This window comes from Procambarus clarkii, chromosome 66 (genome assembly GCF_040958095.1).
Source record: "Procambarus clarkii isolate CNS0578487 chromosome 66, FALCON_Pclarkii_2.0, whole genome shotgun sequence".
Taxonomy (NCBI): Eukaryota; Metazoa; Arthropoda; class Malacostraca; order Decapoda; family Cambaridae; genus Procambarus; species Procambarus clarkii.
In genome coordinates, this window is record NC_091215.1 from 29586207 (window position 1) to 29609204 (window position 22998).

General features: G+C 38.6%; 1 protein-coding gene across 10 annotated transcripts in view; it reads right to left on the bottom strand.

Moving 5' to 3' along the window:
* LOC123769179 (mediator of RNA polymerase II transcription subunit 25) overlaps nucleotides 1-20363 on the bottom strand; it is a 31317-nt gene extending 10954 nt beyond the window's left edge. For 6 of the 10 annotated variants that reach the window (XM_069310029.1, XM_069310028.1, XM_045760188.2 and 3 more), the window contains exons 1-13: nucleotides 20092-20363; nucleotides 18447-18495; nucleotides 17297-17427; nucleotides 15666-15867; nucleotides 15159-15304; nucleotides 13155-13389; nucleotides 7971-8064; nucleotides 5883-5939; nucleotides 4863-5024; nucleotides 3607-3844; nucleotides 2539-2701; nucleotides 1535-1702; nucleotides 296-407 (exon numbers count right to left, since the gene is read on the bottom strand). In XM_069310029.1, coding sequence (XP_069166130.1) covers nucleotides 296-407; nucleotides 1535-1702; nucleotides 2539-2701; nucleotides 3607-3844; nucleotides 4863-5024; nucleotides 5883-5939; nucleotides 7971-8064; nucleotides 13155-13389; nucleotides 15159-15304; nucleotides 15666-15867; nucleotides 17297-17427; nucleotides 18447-18495; nucleotides 20092-20198 — 1864 coding nt within the window. In that variant the 5' untranslated portion in view covers nucleotides 20199-20363. The remainder of the gene's footprint in view (nucleotides 1-295; nucleotides 408-1534; nucleotides 1703-2538; nucleotides 2702-3606; nucleotides 3845-4862; nucleotides 5025-5882; nucleotides 5940-7970; nucleotides 8065-13154; nucleotides 13390-15158; nucleotides 15305-15665; nucleotides 15868-17296; nucleotides 17428-18446; nucleotides 18496-20091) is intronic. The other 4 variants (XM_069310030.1, XM_069310025.1, XM_069310027.1 and 1 more) reach the window with 1 other exon arrangement.
* Between the last annotated feature and the right edge of the window lie 2635 nt (nucleotides 20364-22998).

A 22998-nucleotide genomic window follows, 5' to 3' on the forward strand; every position in this document is an offset into this window, starting at 1 on the left:
CACTATTTTCCTGTTTTACCTTCCAATATATTGAAAATGCTTTGTTTATAGATGATTTTGATGTGTGTGCAAAAATGTGTAGTCTGTCCTATGCATCACAGGAACAAATAGTGTGCGTGCTAGAGAATGAGAGAGCGAGAAAGTGTGTGCAAGAGAGAGCGAGAGAGTGCGCTCTCATGCATACACACACTGTATATATATATATACAGCATATGTATATATAAAGAGATACAGATATGTAAAATTTGTTTTTACAAACACCCTGTGCAATATAAATATATTTTCTAAAGCTTACTTGGATTGGTGGGCAGCTGCTGCATGCCTGAACTTCCCGGAACCACCATGTGTGATGGGTTATTTCCTGCTACGTTGGGTCCAGTTCCTTGTGTCATCATGTTGTTCACTAACTGGAGGTAATTAGTTACAAAAATTAAAATACATAATTAAATTTATTATTAGCTTTCCATCAAAGCCTTCAAGTGTTAAAAATAACTATCACAGCAAATTTTTTAAATTGTAATAATTTATTTGGGTATACTATAGATTTAAAAATGAAAATTTTATAACAAAAACAATCTAGACATTATTGATCACATGATTTGTGCCTGTATCAATATTTGTAAGGCATTTCACTTTGATGCCAGTAAGGCAAGATCACTGAAAGTCCCTTAGCACAACATCCCAATAATCACAGCAGAGTGACATTTTAATAAATGCCCAACCCACACACATGAAGGGAAGGGAACCATCAGGATATTACGACTATACCATTATACCCAAGCCATTACGACATATTAAATGAAAGAGGCGACATTCTGTTCTGTCCCGGATCCTAATCAAGTCGTAAGGTTGTCACTTTCATTTCATACTGTGGGTTAAGCATTTTACTCTAGACATTATTCTTATTTATTCTCTATAGCATTTAAAGACATTTGAAAAGATCCTAACTGTACGGGTGCAAAATGAAACCCTTCCCTGTGTTTTGATCCTATCCAGTGGAACCTTTAATTATCTTTACCTGAGAAGCATCCAAATGCCTTGCATGGAAAGCTTTCACATTCACCTAAAACCCGATTGTTCATTATTTTTGCCTAAAATTTGCTCAAGGTTGGTCCAGGTCAAATTTTAGACATTCTATATTCATTTGAAATATTTTAAAGAAGAGAAAATGTCTACCAAGATCTGAGAGCATTGCTAGAGATGGTATTTAATATATTTTGGTATAAAAGATAAAAGGTGAAAAGACCCAATACTTGTGCAAGAATTTTCAGATGAACTTACAACCTTAATATATTTGCTCCACATTGATAAATCAAGTGTAGTGCTCAAATTACGATAAAAAAATTTGTTAAATAGGGATGGCAGGAAATCAGATCATTATTTTGACAAATGACAATCAGTACCAGAAAATTTAACTATATTGTAACACTGAAAAACAATTAACAGAAATACTGTATATGTATAGCACAGCCTAAGACCCAAACCGCAGTTTAAAGATTATCTTGCACATAAAACTGCAACCCCATCTTCTTACCTGTCCTTTGCGCGCACTTTGTATAACGCTCTTTATTTTATTAACAAAAGAGAATTGGTCAACGGGAATAAAGCCAACATAAGCTTTCTTCTCGCTCGAAAACAGCAGGATGATCACCTTCACTTCACTCTGAGCTGGAGATGCGTGAGACACGTGAACACATCCAGCCTGCGACAAAAAAACAATAAAAATATCCATGAAGTGTATAGGCCTACAACAAATGAAAACAACATAGTTTAACAAAAGGTCTAAACACCTAAACTACTTCTCCTATAAAGTTATTTCTTTACATTATTCTCTGCCATGCTACTGGCCAATATTTTATACTGGACTTTTGATTAATTAAAATGAGCACATTTATCTACAAACCATCATTTTGTACATATTTTTTATCTAAATACTGCATATAGAAAGACGGTCTATATGCAAAACCTCCCAATGCAAATTCCCTTTATAAGTTTGCTCCAAAATCTGGACTATGAAATTTCAGACATGATCTCAATTAGTGATATTTTACCCTATTTGACAGTCTATTCAATTTTTTATAGTTTACTACGTTATACAAGACCCAAGAACACCAAACTCCTGTCCCCTTCAGCAATTGCACCAAGCAAAATCCCAAAAGCACAGAGCGGACCACAAGCGGATGGACTGACTCTGTAGCAAACTAAACGTGCTCATCTTTCTGAGTATTTAAATATATAAAAAGATTTTGCTCACATAGTAAATATGCTAAAAAATACAGTACACTAAAATATATTACTTTAATATACCTTTTAGTCTCACAGGCTGATCATAGTTACCCAGTGGCAGCAAATTATTGTTGCTGCCACTGGTTAAAGTCTTTACAAGTACAGTATTACCACCGTTGTGTAACTGCACATTTAAAAATTAAACAAATTTGTAATACTAGCAGTGTACAGAAATTTACTGTCAAAAAAGTTTACTTTACGTACAGCAGTATGAACAGAACAAGAACTCCGAATCCATAAAATGCACATTACCATGCCACGAAATAAAAAGTTGGTGAGAATATCCAGCGCAGGACTTTGGTCAGGCAAGAACATAACTGTCTTAACATTCTTGAAGAATGTATTGCCAATAGATCCAAGGATGTGTTTTGGAATCATCTGCATAATAAGTGTCGGTGCCCAACAGTCTGCTTTCCTGTAACACAATTTTGACATTTTGTAGATTATATCATGAAAAATATGCTTATTAGGCTGTACAGTATTAGTGATTTGGTTAAACATTTCCGTTGACAAGTTATCCAACTTTTCGGCCAAAAAGATAAATAAACATAGTTATTTTCTTACCCCGTACCCAACTAAATAACCGAAATAATTATCAGGGGAAATAAAAAGCTCAGCTATTATGGACTATAGCACATAAAAGGGTTATAGGGTCAGGATATGCGCTAGGATATGAAGGCGGGGGAAGGAACGGTGCCCAACTCCTTCAACTTGTTACTATATCAACCAGTCCAAGTGGTTGGACTAATAGTTTCCAAAGTGTGAACTGTTCAATACACTGAGAAGTCATACCTAATACAGCCACCCAAGATTCCTGCACAATGATTTACCTTAGCATACATAAATACATTTAGAAGAATAACTGGCAAATGTGTTTAGAATCAGCACAGGGAGGAAGGGGATAGACTAGACTAGAGGTGGGAAAGAGGGCAAGGCTATGATTGCTATATCGACTTGTAGGCTGCAAGTAGAAATAGCCGAGCTTATCAAGTGGTCCCAAGGAAAGCCTGGTTGCAAATGAAGTGTTTTTTCAAAATCTACTCGAACTTCAGGTACACGGAATAAACAATATAAAGGGAGGGGGGATACCTTACATTTAAATGATAGTAATTCACTGTAGAAAATCCATGCACAATAAAAATGGCACTTCATATACAAGGAGGGAATTAAAATGAACGATTAGTTTCGATGACCTGTGTCTATTTGTTCTGGCCTGTTTAATGACCTTACTGCACAGTGTTAAACAAAAGTGAAAAAAATTAAATAAAATATTGAATGCAGTGGTCCTAGGTAAACATTCCTTTACTCTGTGTTACTTACACTTCTGGTTCACCATTCACCACAAGCGAGGTCATTTTGCATGTGACTTGATGTAAAACCTTACTGTTGTTGTCCGTTTTCTTTTCTTGCCACTCTAGTGTGCCTTGCCACACGACAGACCGTTGACTCGGAGGGTTCATTCCTTGCCCCACACCACTTCCTGGTGGCATGGCAGACTGTTGTGGTCCTTGTGTTGGCATGTTTCCGGCTGGATTTACACCGATCATGTTGACTTCATCTGCAAGTAATCGGTCAATCACGGCTACCTCAAGATACATGCTATGTTTTGCAAATTATCATGTTTGTCATCACACATGACTTGTATCCAATTATAAATTTAGGGTTCTGTCAGTGTCTTTTAAGAAAGTTTAGTAGTCTTTGTTCCACACATTGTCAAACTATGCCATGTATATTGTCGTGTATATATTCTATGCCTCTCTGTTTTTAAGACATAGCATATATATGCCATATATACAAACTATGCCTCTATATTTTTAAGAAGCCCAAGTCAAGTTTACTCATGAATATATTTTTAGATTCATACTACTGTATTCTATATTCAGCCTTAAAAACATCGACATGGATAATAAAAACATCGATAAAAAGTGGAAAATTTGAGGTTTTACAAACACAATATTACTACAAAGTCATTTTTTGTCATCATTGGAAAGACCAGACGATAAAAATAAATTTCTATAAACCATATACTGCAGATGAAAATATTATATTATACTATGTTACCTAATAATGTCATTAATTTTATTTTTTAATGACTTCTATTTCATTTAAAAAATAAATTCAAAATATCCTCAGTGCAAATTATAAAGTGTCAAGTTGTGCATTATGGTACACATCTCTATGTACAGTACGTAATCAAATGTCCGCGGCAGCAACTCGCCATGAAAAAACAGAAAAAGGGGTGTTTTGAGGTCTTCAGTTTTCCTGCCCCCCCAAACAATGCAGTGTCATAAATTCACAACAATATCCATTATATAACTTTTGTATATACTTTACTATGACTTATTTAATCTCACTATGTTTTAGGTTTTTATAAGAAAAAAACAAACAAAAAAAACACCCCCACTTCACTAAATCCACATTTTCTATACATCAGTTGGTTAGGTTAAGTGGGTGTCATGGGTTTACATATACACCTGTGAATGAATACAGATGAATGAATGAATACAAATGAATACAGTATTCCTTTTACAATACAGTCCAGTATTTTAATTATGCTTCATATACAGGGCACTTACTTGGTATAGAATTGGGCTGTTTGGATGCCATACCATCAGTCTGTACTGCCTGCTGAGACTGCTGATTAACTATCATGGACTGCATAACGGGTGCTCGCTGACCCATACCACCTTGCCATGGGCCCACACCCTGTACAGGGTTGGTCACAGCAGCAACTGTGTCTGGAAAATTGGTATTGAAATCTAGCAAGGAATGCAGACAAGTCACAATAACTGGGCTGAAACAAATGAGCCAAAACCTACACACACTCGAAGTGAAAGTGACGACGTGTCTGTCCTTCGTGGATCCTTATCAAGTGACAACATTGTCATTTTCATCTCGTGTGCGTGTTGGGTTACTAGCATAGTAATGGAGGCGGTGAGTCACTATAACGTGGCTGAAGTATGTTGACCAATCCACACACTAGAAAATGAAGGGACAATGACATTTCGATCTGTCCTGGACCATTCTCAAGTCAATTGTGACAATCGACTTGAGAATGGTCCAGGACGGACCGAAACGTCGTCATCCCTTCATTTTCTAGTGTGTGGATTGGTTAGCATAGTAATGTCCGTTTCATTGATGATACAATATCTTCGGCCACGTTACTATGACTCGTCTTCTGCGTCTGTCTCATTCTTTGTATTTAATAAAGGAAATGCATCATTTCTATTTGACTTAATTGTTTAGCCATTGGACATTTAATTACTTAGTGAGATGCTGAAAACAATTTTCCATTACAATTTGTCTAATATGTAACACACAAAACACCATGCTATCAATGAACGAGGTAGTCTTCAGGTGTCCTAAACTCTGGAATGTCGTGAAAATAAAGAACTCGGTAGCCAATGACATTTAATATTTAAATTAAATACTGTAATTAAAAGAAAAACTGATACAAGAATATAATGTATTTTATACCCCACTGTCGGGTTTACAGGAGAACTTGTAACATGGCAGCATGGTTTCCGTGTACAATTTTTTCACAATTATTTCAATTTCAGCAAAGCAAATTAGAAAAACAATTTTGAGTTTCTTACCCCCAGGCCATCTTTGTCGTGGCTGAGTCATCCTGGGCATAGGAATTTGAACACGAGCTACAAGAACAAACAAAATTGGTTGGAGTAGACAAGGACATGTAATGAATCTTCTAAATTACACATACACTATTATGCAAGATACATAACGAACAACTAAATGTCACCAAACTTTAAAATATAATATTTATTCAGTTAAGAATGTTTACCCACTTTAGAAAAATTCTAGACAATTCTTCAGTTAAGTTAGTTTCTTGTTGAGACAAAAGGAAAAAAACAGGTAAAGCTAGTAAATTGTTATGCAATTGGCACAAGTACTGTAATCTATAAATGCAAACCTTTCAAGCTATAATTCAACTGAATGAAGCTACTTTCCTCCTTATACAGTATTCCCTAAGACTTGATCACTAAAGACCCCACTGGACAGGAGCATGAGAGTCATGGCAGCATGACATTCTTGGACACTAGTTTTAAAGCAGTTCACACTCGAAGAATGTCAAACCAGTGTGTGAATGGTCTCTCCCAGTTCCGTCCAATCAAGACGGAATATCCAGTGGACATGTAACATGTTGAACACATGCCAGATGGATCTTTGCATCTACATGGAATCACAAGCAACTTATAGGCATTATGTTGATCCCTTACATTATCACAATGCTCACCCCCTTGCTACAAGCAACCAGATTAAGGAGTTCCATGTTCTCCTTCAAAGTCCTTACATTATACATTTTTATCAGGAAGGGGGAGGGGGGGAGGATTGTTTATGTATATTGCCATCCTAACCCTAACTTAAAAAAAAAAAAAAGTCTTATTTTTGGCTATTCTTTATTTGGGCTTTCTTTGTTAGTTCTCAAGTGCCAAGAATCCCCGATGCCAGCACACAATTTTTATTTACATCACTTGGAACATAATGGGACTCAAAAGCCAGAAACTGGGCGTTGCCATCTGCTAACTGTTGGGGTAGCAGCCAGCTGGGCACACTGGCAGTCTGCAAATACCAGTGTGACTCCTGGCACCAGTACGACTCTACCGAAATGTGAAAAGACCCGACGTCACCCTTCCCGGACTGTTGTATCATGATCCTATTCAACAATCTTCAGTGATCTGGCTTTACGGAGTATCCAAGAGTCTTGCTTACAAAACAGCTTTCCATAAGCACTCATAAAAAAACAAATTGCATAAATGTAAACATTTTATTTAAGTAAACGTTTTGGCATTTTAACCAGAACACTTAATACACAAAACCCGTACAGTAATAAGAATACAAGAAAAGTTAAGATAGCAAGTAGTAAACTATTGCGATCCTCAGTTTGGAAAACCTAGAATAAAGTGAAAAGTGAAACCAAATGTATAATCCTTGTCATCCATCAATACACATACAGGTTAGTTTGGTTAATAAAGATGATTTACTGAAACTTGCCACTCCCGTCCCCCCTCCATCAACTATAATTTAAAAAAAAACAGAGTTGAATGTAATGAAACGCCAGTCTCTGGGCGAGCTCCAGAGGCTTCCTGAGGATATCCGAACTGACAAAGCTCTATATTAGTTGGGGTCATCAGTCACAGAATCCTTTTGCCAACCAGGGACCATGAGCCAAGACCTGGTCCTCCCTCAGAGAGGCGCAGGTAGCAATGGCCTATAAGCACTTTATATTTAAAGTACGTCATACTTGCCATCGACCAGGGAAGGCACCCAGAAAGGTAGGCGAAACACAGACAACAGTCTGGTGAAAATAGTGACCTACGTCCTGAAAAGAGTAAAAGAACTCTCCCAGAAAGAAAAAACATTTCATTCAACTAGCCCCCCCCTCCTCGCTCATTAGCACCCCCTCTCCTACCCAAGGGGGGAGGAGGAGCCAGCTTAGGTGAGCCTGGCTACCCACCAGCTAGTTCTTGAACAATGAAAACTGCCGACAGGAGGGAGGGAGGGGTCAGGGAGCCAATAAGGTTCCCCACAGAAAGTTCAAGTTTAAATGTTAATGATCAGTGAGAAACCATCAAGCAATTGCTGAACAAAACATATTATGAACCTGCTGGATAGGAAGCATCTTAAATTTCTTACCAAACGTGAATAATAAAGCATCAACTTACCGGGTACACCATTTGGTTGCTGGTTGGGCATGTTTATGGGCTGAGTAGGAGTTGGGTTAACAACAATCTGTGTAACAGAACCTGGTCTCACCATCTGTAAAGTAATTTGTACATAACATTATTCACAACATAAGACTTCTACTACATGCATCTGTATACGTATTTTACATTAGTCACCCTTCAATAATTCATGCATGGTTATACAAGCATGTGTGATCTTTTGAAGTCCATTTAATAGAGTCCCATGATGCAGCAGCCAAATCAGTCGGCTTACAACCGAGTGATCCCAGGTTAACTTCCCGAGCATGACGAGACACGATTTCCTGCACTTTATTTCTCTGCTTGCCTAGTAATAAATATGTTAAGGAAATGTTATGGGTTACTTTGTGGGAAATGTCCCTTGTTGGCCTAAGAGGAGGTCTGCAAGTAACAGGCTTCCTATCCTGGCCAATGGGAAAACAATATATACTTCACTTCCAAACCTTTGCAGTCATAACCTGCTGGAGAAGTCCGTTTTAAAAGGCTAACATAATTAGCCACCAGATAGCAGACTAGATCACTCTGGATGCCAGCCAGCCACCCTCTTAACTGTCTTGCCTAGTGTCAGCCCCTCATTGGTTCTCGTGTTGGAGATCAAACAGGTAACATATGTTTACTGAAATGGGTTTGGGTTTTTTTCAGTCTGTCCATTACAGTAGCTTATGGGTACCTCATATTTAAGTTTCACTTTGGCTCTGATTTCAGGTCCATCTTCTCAAGTTGTCAGTGAACCACAGATTCTCGGGTTCCTCCACTTCTCTGTCAGGTGGTGTAGTCTGGTGGCACCGGGATGACTTTTTCGAATCACCCATTCCAGGTCGTGTTTGAAACTGTTGCCCGTGATCAAGAGATATTAGTTAGCTGGGTGCTTATGTGTACAGTACTGTGCTTGGTCCCATCTCAGGTATCATTCTGTGCTGCATGTCTTTAGTCAGGCGTTTGCTAGTCACGTTAAGTGATCATCCCATATTTTTACTGTACGGCTCCAAAATGCCCTCTTTTCATCACTAGTTTTGTCGGGCTTCGGTGTTGAGCAGTTCAAAATACTTTTGCCATTTTCAGGTTCACCTATTTACTCATTCCGTTTCCATGTTTGATTCGTTCTGTCCACCCAGTAACCAATTTGTCTCAACAAGTTGATTTTCATGTATCTGGAAGATTGTTTGCAATGCACCTGCTGGATGGGATGCAATAGATTTCCCAACTAGTTCAAAGAGGTACCATACTGCTTGCAGCTTTTCAGGATGTGATTGTGTTTTTTTGTGCAAAAATTAGAAACGTCAAGCTTTGGAGAAAGTTTAACACTGGACAACACAAGTCATCCTGGAACTAAATCCCTCTCATACGACGAGGTTGGAGGCCACAGGACTAACACTGCCCACCAGACATGAGAGGGTTGAACTCTCTTGAAACTTAAAATACTGAACTATTTAGATGTTGATCCACAATACTTCTTTAAAAGGTCAAATGTAATGCATACAAGAAGCAACTGTTTCAAGCTCAAGCTACAATGTAGGATGGAAAACTGAAGATGCTTTTTCAACTATAGAGTTGTAAACACCAACCCACCGAAGCCACAAATGCCAAGACAACACCATTTCAAAAATCTAGCTGGGAGGAATAAAAATAATAATAATAAATAATAAAATAATAATAAATAATAATTAGGACAAATATAGGAGGACCTTTGACAAGCTGTTGGCTTCCTGTCTCCGTCAAGGCCACAAGAGAAATGACGGCCGTTTGGCAAATTCTGAATTCCCTAATTTGGTCAGCAGTCTTCTCTTCCATAAGAATGCTGTTCATTCAGCCTTAGAACCAGTGCCACTGATTTAACCCTTTTATCTGCATATCAAACGGGAACACTTGCACCATATCTGACCCTACCGTGCGAGTTGGAGATGATTTAGAGTACAGTACCGCATAAAATTTAAAAGTCCCACAAGTACACAAGGCTCGCATATGCTTTTTCAGACCTCCAGTAAACAGACCTTTTGAAGATAATTGTGGGCACCCTTCCTTGGTGCGAGATGCCTCATTGAGAGGGTAACCACAGATAGTATATACTGCAGCAGCTCACTGCACCATCATGCAGCTTGTACCAATAGCATCACTTGATACAGACAAAATAAATATTTGCGATTACTGTGTATCGAGTGTCATAGAAGATCCTGACTGCAACGAAGACTGTACAATGTTTAGACATCAGTGAACACAATGTTGGTTATTTTGTTTATAGTGGGAGGCAAACATTCACCATACAGATGCGGTTTCTTGTATCTACACATCATGAATCAGAACTTTTATGTTTCTTTAGAAATGGAACTTTGAGAAAATTATTCATATTCATGATTTAGTGACAGCAATATGATAACAGGCAGTATTGTAGCTAGAATTTGCAATGTGAATATAATATTGGAGGCATTTTGCTGTCAGGTGACAGCAGGTGGTGCTATGCCCTGCTTGGATTTCATTCCACACCCACCAGACCTGCTCACAAGTTAATTATGGTGCATAAAAATGTTGACAGATGTGATGTGTATCGTGTAATAACATCAAACACCTTTACTGTTCTAGGCATATGACTGTATGCACATTAGCAACAAGTATTTTTAAGCATTCTGAGTTTCAAACACTTGTATAAATTTCTCACGTCTGGGTTTTTTTCTTTTTTTTTTCCCCTCACTACAGACATTGAAATAAATATCAAAACATATCCTCGCAGCAACTTCTGCATCACGGTGGAGCTGGCCAAACTGCCAGGAGATGAATGCTCACGAATCTCGGAACTGCCGGGCTTCACCATGGCTAAAGTCGGTAACATGCAGTTACCCCCCCCCTTCCCACTCGTCAGGGAATGAAACAGTAAACAGTTCATTTTAAAATGCAGGGAATGCATTTTAACGGGGGATTTTTTTTTTTTTTTTTTTTTTTTTTTTTTTACTTTCCTGCATTCTGAGGGAGGAAGGGGGGATGTAATGTCAACTATAAACAGTTGTGCTGCTGGGGTTAAACAGGCCGAAATAAATGAAAGTTTTTAAAAAATATTAAATTATTAATGTTTTAAAAGAATTAAAAATAACACTAGGAATAATATTTTAACTTGCAAGCTAGAAGAAATGTGAATGTGAAGTTATACGCTTTGGCGCGCACACACACACATGTATTAGTTGATTGACAGTTGAGAGGCGGGACCAAAGAGCCAAAGCTCAACCCCCGCAAGCACAATTAGGCGAGTACAATTAGGTGAGTACACACAAAAAAAGGGTTACTTTACTTCGATTCAATGACATTTTATATTGGGCTAGTATCTGGTTTTGAAAACTATGCATGTAGCACTAGTTTCATCAGTAAGTCTGCTCCTATAATCAGATTTTACTAAGTTCCTCACCGAAAACAATGGCTTGCATAAATGATAAAACTTAATATATTGCCATTGCGAGATTTTCAAATAAAGTTTCAAGAATGGAATTAAAGTTTCTAAACCTTTTTTCTGCAATTTTCAGCATTAATCCAGTAATTAACCCATAAATATTTTCTAGTTCTTCACAAAGAAAAATTTTGCCTCCATGCCGAGCAAATTTGTCAATTACATCTCAAAATTATCCTGGTCAATCCACTGCAACGTTTCTAATGTTACACTGTTCGCACACTTTATGAGTGTGTCTGTCTTTAAATGGCCTTGAATTTAGTAAATCTTAAAGAAAATAGATCAGCAGTTAAATCTATTATGCTAAAAAATTAACTATGAATTTTTAGGATTTTTCTTTTTTTTTAGGTTCAGGAAACATGAACAATGGCACTTATAAACATTACATTTAACAATTTTCTGATTTCAAAAGGCATTTATGTCAAACATAAGTTTTGCCATATCCCATTAATTTAGTGCTGTCATTTAAATTAAAAATCTGTGAAAAACACCAATCTATAAAACCACATGTCGGACAATCTTTAGAGAAAACAAATTTCATCAAAAAACAAATTTTTTCAGGACAAAACCTTCAAGCCAATGAACATTGCTGTATAATAATAGTCGTCTACACCGAATTCACCTCGCTCGGTTAATTCTGAAATTTTCTTTCAAAGCATGCTCATAATATAATTGTGAAAAATATAATTGCAAGAATAATAGAGGGATAGAAGTAAGTAAGTAAGTAAGTAATTATCAAAAGAAGGCACCAAACCGGGAAGGCTATGTAGCACCATCAAAAACGCAAAATAATCAGAGGGCGCTAAATATCACCAAGGATGCCAATACGAGAACAAAAACGCACAAGGCGAACGATATCAAAAGTATCCGAGTAGAGGGATAGAAGCCCTAAACCAGAAGATAGTAAATACAGAATATGCAGTCATATTCAATGAGACATGTTTAAAAGAAAACCTGCTGTCAGTATACACCAATAACATAATTAGCACATCTTTTACAATTTATCACTTCAGTTCAAGACCAGCTTTTGCATGCAAGGCTTCCTCATTAACATATTTTAATCGTTAAATCGAACATATTTTGAAAAAAACTTTATAAAACCTGCTTCGTTATCAGTCATCATGCTGGGTGCACAGTCATTTGTGACATCAGCTATATTTGAAAGGTCAACCTGTTGGTTCGACAATTAGTTTACATACTTCAGTCTTTGTGGTATGCTCTAGTAACATTACCAACTTAACCAGCTCTTCACATATTAATGATAATCTCAAATATATTTATTTACTATAGGTGCAGTTTAAAACAAAATCAAGGGGGTAACACTGTATGCTAGCAAAATGTGCCTGCATGCCAATCTTGGCACAAGTCTCGTATGTTTCCCCACCCTTATTTAGACCCTGAAGATGCCAGTAAAGATTGATGGACAGTCATAGACTGCACTACAATAAGTTACCAGTATTGGGAATTCTATATTAATTGCCAGGTTAATGGCCAAATTATTACAGCCCTAGAGAAATCCATCGGTCATTACAGCCTCAATTGACAACTAATATCCCAGCAGCTTCTACCTTTCACACAAAATTTATTTTCTGACTGCACATGCTTAGAGGGTCCATGGAATCTAGGGAGGCTAGTGGTACAAGTAGGCATTACGGATAAAAGTAGGAAGGACAAAAACCACCGCCTCTCAAATGACTACACATTCTGATTCTCACCCCTACCGATGCTTGAGCAGCTTGTGGAGGGGCAGGAGAACCCACTGACACAGGTCCTGGGGAAGGAGTTGCAGCTCCGGGTCCTAGAGGGTTGGGCGAGGGTCCAGGACCTGCAACTGGTGCCACTGTCACTCCTTGTGAAGGAACTTGTGTGCCAATTACTGCTGGTGGTGTGGCTACATTAGTTGCTGGAGGATAGCCTACCAGAGAAGGACTGAGTGCATGCTCCTGTAGCCTAAAATTGGAAAAAAAATATAAAACAGCAAATAATTAATATGCACTATATTACATTAATTTTTTATTAATACAACAATTTGACTTGTTTATCAAGTATAAAAAAATGTAGTTTGACATAGGATTAGAACAACCCACCACTACATACTGTAAATCCAATCAATCTCACATCCCCTGCATTATAGGAATGGGAAAGACAGGGCTGAAAACCTTTTTTCAGATACTACCCACTAAAGAAAAAAATGATTATTTGGCTATATGTATAGTAAACTTCTTCACTATTATTTGCTTCCTTTCTCTGTACTGAGGCCATGCCACTCCACAGAAGTTGGAAATTGGGCAATGATAATGTGTGGATGGAAAAGGTGTTGTCGGAAATAACAAAAAAGTAAAGATGAATCAGTTCAGAATGGAGAAAATTTAATTTTCCATTTATTTACCCCTACCATTTTGAACTTTTTCTTAGTGATATATACTCCCCTTTTGCATAGTTGTATATGCAAACTGCATTTTGTAATCTATACATCTGTAGTTTTCATGGCACAGTACATTTTGTAAATGTTTTTGTATAATCCCTTTCATATGGCTATTTATATATTTTCAACAGCTCTTTACACATTTCAACTCGTACAAAACTTTAATGATATCTATTTGGAGACACGTCTAGATGAAAGACTAATTTGTAGATAACATTTCATCTGAAGGGCCGTATCAAACCTAATATACACAGGACTATTACTTACACAGAAGAAAATGGTTTAGGGGCAAGGTCCTGTAGGTTGAGGCCAGTGAGGTGAACACACACGAGAGATTTATGTACAGTACCTGTACAGTATTTAATTTTTTGTTTATGAAGTATTAATTCAGGAAAAAGAGGCAACAGAGTAAAATTTGCCTTCATTATGTTCAATGCAAATAATCTCTGCAGCCATCAAACATTATAACACCACTGTACACAAAAGGAAAATTAAACATTCCTCACCATCTTGGCAAATGAATCAATTATATCTGTAAATGCAGATATAAATTGTATTATGCAAATTTGTATATCTCCCCTGTTTTACCTCACTGATCTCGGCCCACTCTTACCCAGTTTGGCCCCTTTTATAGGCACTCGCCCTGTGTGCATTTGTTACATTTTATGAAAAACCCTTATGGATGATATGATATCTAATATTAAAAGTTTATTCTAATCCTGGGGTTTCCCAACACTTGTCAGAGCATTGCGTTCTACAATACCGTTCGCACTGTGTTCTATGTATGGCTACATATATATGAATAGTGATGGAAATGGGCTAGGTGTATGGCATAAGTCTACGTATCAATTTCTAGGGGTTTTTATGTTTAATTTCTGTACTAATGGAGACATTTATTAGCCATCCTTTGTCAAGTTTCTACCAACTACAACCTAATCATTTCTACCCGACTCCTTTCTTATAATTATGGACTAACCCCTTGTGATTCCAGAATAGAAATCCTGTACAGTATGCCTTAGCCTATACCTAGTTCCCAAAACCCATTTTCATCACTGCATATAACTCAAATATATTCAGCAAGAATTTTCCAAGACTTTCATTATTGCTCAATACTTTTTCCCCATATCCAAAACATTTTTATCATTTTTTTTAGCCTGTAGATAGTACAGCAAGACTAACTGCAAAACAAAGTAATTTGACAGTCAAGTCAAACATGTAAATTTTGGCTACTAACATCAAACTTTACAAATATTTACTAGGAGTTTAATGACAGTATTAGAATGACATAACTTACGTGAACCCATTAAGAAGAACAAGATGTTGAGGCTTGCTTGCATAGTTCTTGTTAGGACTGGCCTGATGATCACCGCCAGCGGCATCAAACAATCTATACAGCTCCACCAGCTTATGGGCCGAGATGACAGATAACTGAATACTCGTCTGAAAGAAGTACCGTAGTCAGAAACTGAACTTATTATTCACTTGCAGTTCGCGTGCACAGCAAGATTGTCCTTCATAAATTCCAAACACTGAAGATAAATTACATTGAGGAAGGGGTGTTATGACATTTAACCCTTGACAAATTAAGCATCAATTTTCTGCTTGCAATAAAAAGTTTCTTTTTGTTTAAACTGATGCCCCAAGCATAGTCAAATGTAAAAAATTGTGTCACTTTTTACAACTGCAGATCATCACTGGAAGCCTCAAATACTGATTAAATTAGATTACTACAAATAAAATAGAATAAGAGACCATGAAAAAAATCCCAAAGCCAAAATACTGATAAAAAAATAATGCTTACCCTTTTGATTTCCAAAAGAACTTTTTCTGGGTTTGTAGGAGACCAGGGATTACTCATAGGAGTGCTCTGCGTTACTAGAACACAACACCGCTGGACATTCTCACTCGTCGAGTAATGCTTTTTCATCGAGTCAAATAGATTAACTGCAGCTTGGAGTCCATCCAGGATAAATGCTTGTCGGGACAAGTTTTTGCATGAATAACTGCAAACAAAATAATACAATAGTACTGTACCATTATTTGTCATGGTCAGGTGTTAATTTCTCATTGGTGCCCATATATTTTTAACACAGTACTACAATACTTTCTCATAAAATTATAAACTGTACTGTGATATCAGACACATTAAAAACTTGAAGACATTACATAACGCAGATACACTGCTTCAAGCCAGTATGACTAGGTTCAAAAGAAATGAAGAAAGAATAGCCAGGCAGTACAATTTTTGAACTGGAACATCACACGTAGCAAATTTGCCATTATGATAAGGAATTTCTGTGCCCCTTGGAAAGAACAATGGACACACTGCATCCACCCAGATTTAAAAAAAAACTAGTTCCTCAAGTTGAAAATGAGGGGACAGGCAGACTGCAGTTAAGTATTTCCTATCAAACGGGTATATGTGAGCAACGATCCGAGGCAATGAATCAAATCGGAGGAGACAAGTGGAGTTGTGCATGGTTTGGTACTCGCGAAGAAATTGTAATTATTTTCATAAATGATCTTCCTGGAGGGATACAGAGCTACATGAACATTTTTGAGGATAATACTGAACTACTAAGAAGAATTAGACTTAGATGACTACACTGCCCTTTAAAATGACCTAGATCAAATAAGCACATGAGGGCAATATTTGGCAAATGAATTTCAATGTGCATAAATGACATTAACTGGCATGCGGAATAAGTGAAAACAGGAGATGTGCATCTTACAAGTTATGTGAAGACACTAGAGAACTCGCAAGGAAAAGCAATCTAGAAATGTTACTGTATAGTAGATCAGTCACTGGAGGATTACATAAAGGGCAATCGGAGGACCCTATAGTACAATGGCCAATGTATATAATGTATATAAATAGTGGTACTGTATTTATATACATAGTACAGGTACATGTACAAGAATGGAAAAATGTTAAGCCAAAATATTCCCAACATACACAAGACAAAATTAAAATATGCAGCAGTTACATGGAGGCCGAAACATGCATAGCGTGTGGCACTCCATACAACTGCTGCATAATCTAGTTTACGTCTCGTGTATGTTATGAGTTTTGTATATTAGATGGCTACCTACCCTGGCTTTGCGCCCCGGAGAAGCCACTCCTGACCGACAACCAGAATGCAACTCCATAGTCTCTCGAGACTGATGGATCCCTATTACTATTAGATAGCTTCATAATGGGCAAGGCTTATGATTAATACAGAGTGAAGTACTGTACTGTACATGATCCTGTCTCCCATTTTTTTTAATCTTAATATAGTACTACAATAGACTTGCATCATAATTGCTAAATTTTGTGCATTATTATTTTACCCTGCATGGTTTATCACCTAAGATACTTTCAGCACCTTTTAACTAAACTTGACAGTGCAGTGAAACTAAAATGAATGGATAAACAAATGTTTAACTTACCGAGCATTTTTTATCGAATTTACAATTTCAGTTTCTGAGCAGGTGGGACCAAAGCATTCTACCTGGCCCCATGACCCAACTAGTGAAAGTTCTGTTCCATAGAAGACAGCTGCATACTGGACAACACTACTCTGTAAATTAAAACATTCATTAATGTTAGGAAAGTATCAAGTTACTGTAATTGCAAATGAGACTTAAAAGCCTTGTAACATAAGGCATTCAGTTGCATTTGGAGTTCGCATGTTAGAATGTAAGCTTAAGTGAATGGTTAAATATTTACAAGATAACATTTGCATATATTTACAAGATAACATTCGCATTTATAGTATATAAAAAATGGCCACAGGCATTATACAACCCATCCAACTACACATCCCTTGCAATAAATGCAAGGAAGACTGGCCTGGGGACCCATTTTCAACATCTCACAAGATGCAGAACTAGGCAAGTTTTAAATAAAAAAACTTGCCTAGTTGTAATTTTTTTTTAACCTGCCAGCTATACAAGCCATTTTAAGTTATCTAATGTACCCAAGATTAATCTAAAATAAAAATTTAATATAAATATTTAGTACTGTAATTTATTTGCCAGCAGTTTAGCTGTTTTAACAATAGCAATGCTTGCAAGACAATATTTTTTAATGTGAATGCCTAATTAGGTTATGTTTTATTTGATTAGGATTTAAAAGGTTACCTTATGTCCAAATTTACACAATTTAATTTTTTCAAGGACTGACATGCACAATATTAATGTATGAAGTGTGAAAAAATATGAAAACAAAACAATCTATACTGCACAGCCAAATGCTGTACAGCAACTTTGCAAAGGCAGAGCACTTAAGTGAAATAAAAAAAATTACTGCTCAGAAATTGTAATTTTGGCAAAACTAGAATCGAGTAAAACAGTTAAAAAGGCAAGGACCATAAGGCATTTAACTATGTGAAGATTTAACGAAGGATATGAAAGGAAATTAGCGTATGGAAAGAATATGATTGTTCATGGACAAAAGAAATTACTTCTCATTCTGGCAAGTTCAGCCACCCATCACAGCGGAAAGTAATGAAATGCACATCAATATCAAGTCTAAGTGAAGAAATTTGGCTCTAACATTTCATAAATAAAACAAGTACATAGGTATACTAGAAATTACCTGTGTGAAGAAAACATCCGATTCCTCGGATAAGCCACCTCCAAAGAGCCTGAAATTAAAAATTAGAAAAGAATAAGTAATTTTCAAACACACGAATACAGCCAAAAGGAAATGTCACGAAGCTTCAAGCAAAGGTTAATACTAACAAACTGAAGTGCAGTTTCTTCAGACGAGATACCATTTTTTTATGAAGGCATTTCTCCCACTTCAATAACAAAAGTAATATTTATATAATAAATTTTTATTTTTATTTATTTAGCCATCTTACACCTCCGGCATTTTAATTTTAATTATAATAAATATTATGCTACAAAATAAATGATGTCCATACTTTATGCCATGACATTCAGTTGCCTAACATATTGGATATAGGACCATGGGGACACTGTACTACAGAGCTTAAAGACATGTACAGTATCTGTTAGTTACTTTATTCTCACTATAATCTTGATGGGGAAAATTAATAATTCATACACATTTCAACTTATCATCAAGATGTACAGTATTTGCATTCCTGTATTGTGTAGTACTGTATGTATGTGCGTATGTACTTGCCTAATTGTGCTTGGGGGGTTGAGCTTTGGCTCTTTGGTCCCGCCTCTTAACTGTCAATCAACTGGTGTACAGATTCCTGAGCCTACTGGGCTCTATCATATCTACATTTGAAACTGTGTATGAAGTCAGCCTCCACCGCATCACTGCCTAATGCATTCCACCTGTTAACTACTCTGACACTGAAAAAGTTCCTTCTAACGTCCCTGTGGCTCGTGTGGGTACTCAGTTTCCAGCAGTGTCCTTGTTCGCGTCCCACCAGTGTTGAATAGTTTATCCTTGTCTACCCTGTCGATTTCCCTGAGGATTTTGTAGGTAGTGATCATGTCTCCCCCTTACTCTTCTGTCTTCCAGTGTTTTAAGGTGCATTTCCTGCAGCCTTTCCTCGTAACTCATGCCTCTTAGTTCTGGGACTAGTCTAGTGGCATACCTCTGAACTTTTTCCAGCTTTGTCTTGTGCTTGACAAGGTACGGGCTCCATGCTGGGGCCGCATATTCCAGGATTGGTCTTACATATGTGGTGTACAAGATTCTGAATGATTCCTTACACAGATTCCTGAAGGCTGTTCTGATGTTTGCCAGCCTCGCATATGCCACAGACGTAATTCTTTTTAAGTGGGCTACATGTAGTTGGCTACAAAATCTGGCACAACCCATCAGCTTGAAACACCACCACTGATGGTGTTTCATCAGTGATGGATGATTTCCATTATCAAATGTGTGTGCGTGCGTGTGCGTGCGTGCGTGTGTGTGTGTATGTGTGTATATTCAGCTGGAAAATGGCACAGTTTCTTCACATTTACAACCCCTTAACAGTTACCAAACTCCCGGGTAGCCATTTACTATTGTGTGAACCGAGGCTCAACGTGAAAAGAAAACGTGCCTAACCATTCCAGTCCCGCTAAGAATCGAACCCAGGATTGTAGTTTGAGAGTAGAGGACAAAGCCAACCGTACTAAGAGACCCCAAGCATCCTACGAGAGCTAATGAAGATTACAGAAGCAGATCATTCAGAGAGAAAAAACCTGTTAACCCTCCTTTAACTCATCTTTTCCTTAACTATTTCTCACAATAAGATCCAAGAGCTACTTACGTTACCGTCGGGGAAATGTAAGCCTCCAGGAGCTCTGGCAAGTACCGCTTCATACAGGCGCTCTTCTCCACCACGAAGACCACATCTTGTCTATCGTAGTTCATCATCTTGATTATCAAACGTATCCCCACTGGTTATGCCGCCCTTATGCCTTAGTGGCCGCCTTGTGACTTAATATTTACCCGGACACCGCGTCCACACATCCTCCTTCCTCACTGTCAAGCTTTGTTGTGGTTCGCCTCGTCCAAGACAGGGATGCCAGGTGCAAATTGCTGAAAGTAGTAAGATGACGGTCAAAAGTAGCGAATTTGTAATAAGAGTAGCCCAATATATATATATTTTTTTTTAACCTAAAATGGGTACCACCTCTGGTGCAAGTGTAGGGACCCATAGCCTCGGAGAAGAATATACACCCACCAAAAAAAGTTTCAAAAACTGTGGGCATTCTTTCTAAGATCAGATATTATGTACCACGCCCTGCCCTGGTGACTCTCTATTACTCCCTTATCTATCCTTATCTCAACTATGGTATTTGTGCTTGGGGTTCTACTACCCAAAATCACTTACGTCCTCTAATTACCCAACACAAAGCTGCTATTAGAACAATATCCAACTCTGGCCCCAGACATCACTCGGTACCCCTACTCAAATCTCTGAATATGTTAGATATTAAGTCACTGCACATTCTCTCATGTGTATTATACATATATAAAACGCTAAACTATAATGCCAATCCTGATCTTAAAAGCTTCATAGAAGGTTGTAACAGAACCCATGAGCACCACACCAGAAATAAATACAGTTTTGATATTCCTAGAGTACGTCTTAATCAAACTAGAAATGCTCTGCAAATCAAGGGGCCCAGAATGTGGAATGACCTTCCCAACCATGTTAAAGACTGTACCTCTCTCAACCAGTTTAAGATAAAAACTAAACACTACCTAATAAATTCCCTGTAATCTACCTCACTCCTCTATTGTCAACCCATGTCTTATTTTTTTTTATTTTTTTTATTTTTTTTTTAATCAACACTGTTTGTCAACCTATTGTATTTGTGCTGCTTTTTCAGTCATGTTCCCCCTTTTTTTATCTTTATTTGTATTTGTTCTCAACACTTTTTATTCTTTATGCTCAATTAGTATTAAGTTCTAGATATTTATGTTTTTCTTGCCCGAAACGCATTGCGTAATAGTGGCTTTAGGCATTGTATGTACTAGCTCTATCTATATATCAATCCATTAATGTAACATCACTTGTATGTATATACCTTAACTGAATAAACATCTGAATCTGAATCTGAATCTGAATCTAAAGAGTAACCCAGAGAAGATCTTGTGGATCCTCACTGGACATTTTGATATTTTCTTCTCCTACCACCACTATTCTTTTTGTGTGTGTGTATATATATCTAACTTTATTTTAAAATTTCATTACACAAAGAGGGTGATGCACAACTTGAAGCCGAAGTGAGTCCCGGTGCCCTACCTGTTGTGTAACCGGAGCCCGACCAGTTGTGTAACCGGACCCAGACCAGTTGGGTAACTGGACCCCAATCAGTTGTGTAAACGGACCCCGACCAGTTGTACAACCATAAGCCTATAGCAAGTATACATCTCATCCAACCCCCACCAAGCTAAACAGTCCCAGAGCACGACCAAACTCCCTTCCTAGCTCGACCAAACAAAAATATTCTTAGCCCTACCTAAAACCCTCCACTTGCCCTAGAAACCAACTACGGAACCATAGCAAATAATTGAACAATATACAAAAAAAGAAACCCAAATTTCTAGCAAACAAACAGAGCCCTTGCAAGCAAACCTGGAGCACTAGTACACAAACAACCACTGGAGCACAAATATGTACGAACCGGAGCACAACCAAGTATGAACCAGAGCACAACCATACACAACCCAAAGCCCAACAAGTCACACCCCTGGAGTTATGTAATCAGAACCCGACAAACCAAGACCCCACCCCCAAGCCCTACCAAGACCCCACCCCCAAGCCCTACCAAGACCCCACCCCCAAGCCCTACCAAGACCCCACCCCCAAGCCCTACCAAGAACCCACCCCCAAGCCCTACCAAGACCCCACGCCCAAGCCCTACCAAGACCCCACGCCCAAGCCCTACCAAGACCCCACCCCCAAGCCCTACCAAGACCCCACCCCCAAGCCCTACCAAGACCCCACCCCCAAGCCCTACCAAGAACCCACCCCCAAGCCCTACCAAGACCCCACCCCCAAGCCCTACCAAGACCCCACCCCCAAGCCCTACCAAGACCCCACCCCCAAGCCCTACCAAGACCCCACCCCCAAGCCCTACCAAGACCCCACCCCCAAGCCCTACCAAGACCCCACCCCCAAGCCCTACCAAGACCCCACCCCCATGCCCTACCAAGACCCCACCCCCAAGCCCTACCAAGACCCCACCCCCAAGCCCTACCAAGAACCCACCCCAAGCCCTACCAAGAACCCACCCCCAAGCCCTACCAAGAACCCACCCCCAAGCCCTACCAAGAACCCACCCGAAGCCGGACAGACACCCTCCTGGAGCCCGAAACAGTCACCCACCCGGAGCCCGACCAGTCACCCACCCGGAGCCCGCCAGTTTAGTAAACCGGAGCCCGCCAGTTGAGTGAACCGGAGCCCGCCAGTTGAGTGAACTGGAACCCGTCAGTTGAGTACCTGGAGCCCGCCCCGAGCCCTACCGAGAACCCAGCCCCAAGCCCTTACCGAGAACCCAGCCCCAAGCCCTACCGAGAACCCAGCCCAAAGGCCCTACCGAGAACCCAGCCCAAAGCCCTACCGAGAACCCAGCCCCAATACCTACCAAGAACCCACCCCAAGCCCTACCAAGAACCCTCCCGAAGCCGGACAGACACCCACCTGGAGCCCGAAACAGTCACC